The sequence below is a fragment of the Squalius cephalus genome, assembly GCF_949319135.1.
Source record: "Squalius cephalus genome assembly, chromosome: 1".
Lineage (NCBI taxonomy): Eukaryota > Metazoa > Chordata > Actinopteri > Cypriniformes > Leuciscidae > Squalius > Squalius cephalus.
This window is the reverse complement of record NC_137122.1, coordinates 58,692,366-58,700,891: the sequence shown is the minus strand read 5'-3', so window position 1 is coordinate 58,700,891 and position 8,526 is coordinate 58,692,366. Positions and strand designations below refer to the sequence as shown.

At 36.2% G+C, this 8,526-nt stretch overlaps 1 protein-coding gene across 1 annotated transcript; it reads right to left on the bottom strand.

The window, feature by feature from the left end:
* Nucleotides 1-2,830: 2,830 nt before the first annotated feature.
* Nucleotides 2,831-4,997, bottom strand: socs3a (suppressor of cytokine signaling 3a). The gene is made up of 2 exons (XM_079854950.1): nucleotides 4,696-4,997; nucleotides 2,831-3,931 (listed from the first exon to the last, which is right to left on the bottom strand). The coding sequence occupies exon 2, from the start codon at nucleotides 3,897-3,899 to the stop codon at nucleotides 3,270-3,272; it is 630 nt and encodes a 209-aa protein (XP_079711076.1). The 5' UTR covers nucleotides 3,900-3,931; nucleotides 4,696-4,997; the 3' UTR covers nucleotides 2,831-3,269.
* Between the last annotated feature and the right edge of the window lie 3,529 nt (nucleotides 4,998-8,526).

Genomic DNA, 8,526 nt, shown 5'->3' with positions numbered 1-8,526 from the left:
CGTGAACTTAATTTTATTATTTATTATGTTATTTTTATTGACTGAATTTTATGATTGACCTAACTTACAAATGAAAATCTCAGGGGGTATTTCAAGTAGATATATTAAGTCAAAGAAATTTCAACTGACAAGAAAACACTTATTTCTTTAAATTCAGTGTTCAATTGCTGCGTAGTTCTCAGTTTTCAGCGATAGGCTGAATATTTTCTGGTCAGTGTTTATGATTCCACAAACCCGGAAGACCTTCTGAACGTATACAAGCAGTTGTGTTTTTAGAAAGGAACATTTAAAAGATAAAAGATAAGTAGCAGGGAGAATCAATGAATTATGAATATTTTACTGCTGTTGTGAGAATAACATGTAATCATGCAATCAATAAAAAAGTAACTGTATTCTGATTACAATTATTTTAAAATGTAATACAATCTAATTACAAGTACTTAATTTTAGGAATCTGATTACGTAATCCAGATTACATGTAATCAGATGCTACTCTGCTTTTAAGTTACTTTTTCAAATGAGTAACGCAAGTTTAAAAATAGAAAAAGTAACGCAAACGTAATCTAACACATTACATTCTATAAAAAGTAACAGAATTAGTTACTTTTAAGGCAGTATAAGTTACTTTTTAACTAGCTTTCCCTAACACTGCATATTTACAGCTGAGAGAATTTGCAGACAACAGCTGACTATCATTGAACTCTGGTAAAGGTTTGTTCTGCACATGCGTGGTTGCACGCCTTTGTGTGGCTGGTATGAAACTGTTTCCTCGGTACAGCTCTCATTGTTCTCATGTGTTGTGAGACAGGTGTGTAGTTTTCTCGCTTTACTGTAAACGTCAGTGTAGCAGGAAGAAGAAAGAGGCAAAGGGTTGTGAGTACAAAATGTACAGAGCTGTCTGTTTGTCAGAAGCACCTTACTTCTCAGTGGTGAATTTTTTTTTTTCCCCTCTCGACCAATACTCTAGATTTATAATTTTGTGTGATAATTCCATGGGCGTGACCTTAAAGCTTTTGGTTTGCGTTTTATTGCAAAACTCTGTAATAGTTCTGGAAGGGGATAATTTAGCACAGCATGAAACCAAAACACAAGTTTGAGTTTGAACATGAATCATCGAAGTGAAGCTTTTAGTAAAAAGGTGTGTACTGAATGTCAGCGTTAAAAGCTTCATCCTATGAACTCTGATACGAATGGATTTTTTTCCTCATTGTGACATATTTATTCTGCCAATGCATTGATTGTCACATGCGCATTCTCTTACTCACACAAATACAATCAGTCTCTATCACACTCACATTCTCAGACGAACCCCTCACACACACTCCCCAGCTGTCTAAGTACATTACATATACATAGCGTGACTTTACAAATATGACTGGTTTCCCAGCAGACTTCAAGTTCAAAAGAGTTTGAAACAGTCACACCTCTTCCCTTTTGTCACAGTCTCTACCGAGTAAAGCTAGACTCAGAGATAAAGAGATCAGCTGTTACTACACACACACACACACACACACACACACACACACTTGTCAAAGCTGTGGACACTTGACTGAATTAATGATTCTTATTATAAGTTTTGATCTGCTTAAATGCTTGAAATTAGTTTTTTAGACATGTATAAATGGGCTGTAAGCTAGATTTTAATACAAGTTTTAATCACTACATAATTCAATTTGTTTTATTTCATAGTTGATGACTTACTATTGCTAGAGAATAGTAACAATAAAGGAACGAGTAGGTGTGTTCAAGCTATTGACTGTTTAATGTTTTGTAACCTTTTTGTGAATATAATCTGATTACGTACTTTATATAAAAAGAAAATAAGATTGAATAAGTTGGCAAAGTTACTTATAGTCAGTAAAATGTCTAAAGTAGACCATCGAACTTAAGTGTAACCCAAAAATAAAATGGGTAACACTTTATTTTAGTATCTGTTACATGTTACATGTACTTACTATAGTAATAACTTTAAATTATGCATAGTTGAATGCAACTAACACTAAACCAAACCAAATTCTAACCCAATACTAAGTAAATGAAGTTGCTTAATATTACTCAGTATTTAAATGTATAGTTACAGAGTAACAAAGATACCGTGTAATCATAAAATGTTATCATTTGTAATTACCTTTTAATTGCAATATAAACGCTTATCTCTCTTCGCATATTATATCTACTCAGTTGTCCAAGGTTGTTCCTTTAAATAGTGAGTAAAACATTGACTGTAATCCTGAGCTTCCCCATATCAGTCAAAGTTTTACTGGAACAGCCTTGTCGGAGAGAGCGGGGGGGAGGATCATTCCCGCTCGCTAAAGTGAATATCTCTGAATCAACTTTAACCCTTCCAGGAGAAGAGCTGCGGGAATCTGAATCATAGGCGCCGGCAGCTCTGATTCATCTACAACCATTTTAAACATTTTCAACCATTTGAAAAAATGAAAAACCCAAGACATGGAATTCGTTTGTACAAAAATAGTGCTCTTTAATAAATTATTGAAATGTTCTTTTTTGTATATATAAATATAAATACGTAACATCACCAACATGGTTGAGATGTCCTTACAAAAGATAACCGATCTTCATATATGTAAACAGTGTTTTGTATGACAAGGTGAAACATGGGCGATCTTTTAGACATAGACCACTCATGTAATGTTAATACATTCAATGACAAGCAGTGTCGTTTAAACTGCTCCCGACACAAACACAAACTCACACGTCGACTCTACAAACACACACACATTTTGTTTCAAAGTGTCGCTCTTTCAAGTACAAGTCCATTTTCATACATGTTCAGTCCTGGTGTGTTTTATCCGAACTGCTTTGACTCTTTTGTTCCCAGCCAGAAGTCGTTTCTCAACAGCTTGTGCCTCAGTGCTATGCTGTTACTCACTTCTTCCTTTTTCCCTTGAAAGGCACAAATATTTACTTGGAAGAAGGCGGTGGCGGCTGGTTTCGGTTAAATGGCTTTCTGTCTCTCCCTGCAGATTCGGGGCAGTGCAGAGGCAGTGATTGGTGCCCACAGATACTGGCACTGGTACAAGCGAAGGAACAGTACAAATGTCCATTCACTGGCAAGAACGAGGCTTGGAGTTCAGTCACGTGACAATCCATCAGTACCCGCCAACTCCATGTACTCATGAACAGTTCAATACTTCTTTGGCCCATCAAGCATCCAAGGACCTTTGGGTCTCGACTAGCTTCGGCCCCCTCATTTCTTCATTCACCGTAGCTCACAGATCAGTGCATCTCTATCAGCTAGCAGTTGTTTAAATGGGAGCATCGTACTCTTGAAGGAAGTCTTTGAGCTGTTGTGGCAGCTCCTCTCTCTTGTCAGAAACTTCTATATGTCCATTCACAGTCTTCCTGCAGAGGTGTTGCAGGGAGGACATTATGCAAGGTAGGGGTCTTAAAAGCTCCAGAGGGATCTTCTCCCCCCCTGTGTAGATGTAGTACGCGCTTCTTGAGTTTCCAATTGACAGGTTGCTTTTGGGTGAGGGCATGTAGTGATGGACGAGCTTCAACACGCAGTCGAAGCGTGGCACGGACTGCGCGCTCTTGGAGTCCGTCTGCAGGAAAAAGGACTTGTTGTCGCACTGAACCCGCAAGTTCTTGGTGCCCGACTCGGTCTTGACGCTGAGCGTGAAGAAGTGCCGGTTGTCCGAACTGTCCCTGACCAGAAAGGTCCCGCTAGTCTCCGAGTTCAGCAGGTGGTTGGCCTCTTTTCCGCTGATGGACCCCCAGTAGAAGCCGCTCTCCTGGAGCATTCGGATGGCGTGTTGCACCATCTGGTATTGCAGCTTGGAGCTGAAGGTTTTGTAACGGTGAGACGGCAGCCGCATGCTTGCTTCAAAAAGGCTGCTGCTCATTGCGTTGTCAAACTTGCTGTGGGATACCATGGCGTGAGTCTCTCAAAGCGGGTAGCAGGAGCCTGTGGAGAAAGACTTTGATGAGTACCACAGGAAACACACACGTTCAATGAGTCAATGGGGTAGGGGTTTGAAGCCAGTCATCAAACCAAGACATTTGATACTGTTCTATCATTGCAGATTGAAGTACATGTAGTAAAGATACCCAACTTATTCAAGTACAAAAACTATTTGATTTTGCTATAATTATGATTGGTTGACAAAATTTTTAAAATAATTGGCTAATAGCTCTTACTCCTTATATTGGCTGAACATAAGTGTCGGTAACACTTTATTTGACATTTTTTACTGTATTTTACTGTAGTAGTAACTATAAATTATGTATAATTACATGCAATTAAACCTTAACCAAACCTTATAGTAAGTACATATAGTTAATTATTATTACTCACTGTAACACGAGCACCTTAAAATAAAGGGTTACACTTTATTTTAAGGTGTCTTTGTTACACTGTAAGTATACATTTAAGTACTGAGTAATATTAACGAACTACATGTACTTACTATAGGGTTAGGATTAGGGTTTGGTTTAGTTTATGGTTAGCTGAATGTAATAATGCACAATTTATAGCTATTACAACTAACGGTACATGTAACATGTAACAATGACATGGTCAAATAAAGTGTTACCAATAAAGTGTAACCTAAGTATTGTTAGCTATTAGCTATTAAGGAGTAAGAATTATTAAATTAAGCCAATAAAAATAAAGTCAGAGCTGGCACTCTGATTAGTTTACCAAGAATATATTCTGAAAACCTCTCTTACCTTTGAGTATCTTTAGATAGATGAAAACTGTTTGTAATATCCACAGTACTAAGTCTCTCTCTCTCTCTCTCCCTCGCTCCTCAACTCAACTCGTGTCTCGTTAAGAGAAGTTAGTGTTTCTCTTCGCTGGTGTGCTGAACTCCTGTGTTATTTGTAGTGGCCTCCTCGTCATGTTCTAGTTTGGCTCCGCCCAGGGGTTCTTCCAGTAAGGGTAGGTTGTCAGTAATACTATTCCTGGTACTTCACATGCTCTTCCCCTCCCCCTCTCCCTCTCTCTCTCTCTCTCTCTCTCTCTCTCTCTCTGTCTCTACTCTTCCAGATATACTGTCTTACTGTAAACGTATTCCCTGACACAACACACCTCCCCTTTGTTGATGAACAGATACCGTTTCCTAGTAACAGTGATATTTCGAATTTCGAATTCTCCACGAGTCTTCGGGCACAAATTCGCGCCATGTGTGAATTCATGCGTGTTAAAGGATCTGTTTAGATGATAAAGTGCATACAAAGTGTATGGTATTTAGCACATTTGAGGCCAACAACGAGTGTGTTGACACGATAGTCTGACTGAATACGCATATCCTATCCACAAGAGGACGCTAATGTTGTCGGCTTAATTTACTATTATAAGATACTAAGTAAATAAAGCCTATACGTAAAAGTAAAGTTAACAAGATAGCACAAATCACACGTTTTATTTTGCTAGAAACGTTAATTAATTATAATGAAAATTGCCCAAAGCATGTATTTTAAACAATGCAGGCGTAGCCTAATAATCATGTTTATGTAGGCTAAATAATAAACATATTTACATGATATGCATCTATATCATATCTGAAAGACTATATTATACATTTCAAAAATACAATAAATATAACCCTAATAGGTAATGACACAAAATGCTATTAAAAAATCAGGAAATTCCAGTTTCTGAGTGGAAAAAAATCCTTTGTACTTTTCATTCAAATTTATGGTAACACTTTACTATGAGGTTCATTAGTTAATATTAGTTTTAACTAACATGAACTAACATTGGTCAATACATTTGTTACAGTATTTATTATGTTAGTTAATAAAAATACAGCTGTTCGTGTTAGTTCACAGTGCATTAACTAATGTTAACAAATACAACCTTTGATTTCACTAATGTATAAGTAAATGTTAAAGGTTAAAACATACTTTAGATGTATTGTTCAATCTTAGTTCATGTTAACTATAGTTAATAATCGTAAAAATGAACCTTCTTGTAAAGTGTTACCAAATGTATTTGAACACTTCCCAAACACGCCATTGACCTATATTAAAAGATTATCATATAAGTACTCATTATCAAACAAATTATTAAATAAGTCACCTTGACTAATGCGGTTTCACATAAACAATACAGTCAACAGCATGCGAGCGGTGAAGCTCATTTACTGAAAATGCTGAATCTCCTCAGGCAGAAGCGTAGGCTAAAATTACATTGAAAATATGGGTAGTCTGGCCGAGAAAAAGGAACAGAAAGACACGCGTCTCGTTAGAAACTGGACAAAATATAGAGTGTGTGTAGGCCTATCTGCTGGTCGGTTTTCCACTCGTCCTCACAGGGAAAAACTGCACTGGACTTTCCAGAGTGTTTTCAAGTAGAGAGTTTTGCATAGAAAGGAATTAAAACACAACTGATGTCATAGTTCTTATTTACAGAGAATACAACAGAGGAACAGTATCAGAATCATTATCGTTATCATCTTCAGCCATCAAGAAGAGTTTCTGGTTTCAGTTTTCCTGCTAACCCAGATACACACACAGATGCCATCATCAACCTGTCTGTGTACATCAACACAGAACAAGCGACTTATGCGGGGACAGTATGTTAATAATAAGTCAGTGCACTTTCCAGATAGCATTTGCTCAGAGCAAATATGTAATGTTGATAATTGTAATGAGATCCAGGAAGGGTTTTATTATATTTAAACAAAGCTGGTTTACCAGAGGCCGAGAATGAGCTGCCGCTTATCAAGTTCATCTCGTAAAAGCACTCAGTCTATTGCAGAATAATGGAGGGATATGGGTCAGGGAAGATAAGAGTTGAGTAAAAGGTTGGAACAGAATGGATTTTTTGATAAGATGATGTTACTGTAAGATATTTCACAGTTTTTAGTGAGAAATGAGGTGGTAATTTGTAGGAGTTTCGCGGGAATGCATAATCTTCAGTATTTTCTGTTCTGCTTCCAGTTCTCCTTCTCTGAGATTTCACTAGTAAAGGGAGGTGATATCTAATATTACACATATTTGGGCAATCTGTAATCTATCCATTCTACACAAATACATATAGCACATATTCACACAAATATAGCCATATTCCAAGATACACATAAGTGCATATATGCAGGAAGAAGAAAGTAATTTAAGGAAGTATTTTCCACTTATGTCACACTTTCATAAAGATTTATTCATTTTATGTTTTATGTATTTTAAGTATTTTATGTATTTTAAGTATTATTTCCAGTTGCATTTGTTATTTTGATTTAAATGCTTATATGTTTCAGTTGGTTATGGTAAAACACGTACATTTGATTACCACAATAATTTACTTCTAAATAACAATAGAAAACAAACTAATGCCGTTTTAACCGTTAAAAAGTGTGAAATGATTATTTTATCCAACATATTCAAAACATATGAACTGTACCATATTGTCCAAAGTGTACTTATGACTGAATTTGTTTCTCATTAAAACATGTTTACCTAAAGGCCTCATATTAAGCCACACTGTACCTTTAAGAAAATCATGCATAGGCAACTAACATTTTATTTATTCACAGTGTGCAGAAAAACTTCCGGGAAAATTGTAGGATTCCTGTTTTATCAGCATTAACAGTTTGTAATAGTATGTACTTTGAATAAAATAAAGTCACTTATATCCTTGTTTTAGTGTAGAGATGCTCTCTGCATGCAAATAAAAATCCCCAGCAATCGTTGTTTCCTTAAGCATGGTTCACATTGGGAACACTGTTCAATCGATCATATTATTACTTATTGAGTCTAATAATCCAGATACGTCAAATATTTTTCACACGAACTTGATAAGCATTTAGGGTTGTGTGTTTAGATAAGATCTCATTGAGGTTTCCTGCGAGCCATCTGTGTTTCATCATGATTCATGTGTGGGGAAAACCTTCTCGTGAGACTGGCGGTGAGACCGTGAGCTGCTTATTAAAAGAAACCAGTCGGATTCACTGAAGCCATGTGATGACATATTGTTGTATTAAAAAAAAAAGAAAAAAAAAAAACCTTGTGGCAGAGGCTCAGTGGCATAATGGGATGGAAAAGAAAACACACCTGGACGATGAGCTCCTGTAGTTGTCCACACACTTCGTCGGACAGTGTGAATTATTTGTACATGATAATGCTTGTCTTGACTGTAAGGAAGTATCCTGACTGCATGTTGGGAACTCTTATCAGTTTTCCTTGTTTCCTCCTTTTGGAAACAGAAAACGGTTTAAAGTTGTTCCAGGAAGGAAATATATATATATATTTGTTTAGCAAATAATAATAATAATAAAAAAAAAAAAAACAGAAAACAGAAAAGGAAATATCAACAATATAACATTAATAATTTACGATCGGTGGAATGTCAACATTGTTTTCCTATCAGGTTGAAATCACCCTTTTTGTTGATCTTTCTGGGCCGTAAAACCACTGACAGTGAGCAGGACATGTCATATTAACACATGATCATTATTTATTTTCAGTTTTACTTTTATATTTTAGAATATGTTATTTTTGGTTTTATATTTTATATTCTATCTATTATAAATGATGACATTAAAACTTTTGTGCATGGTA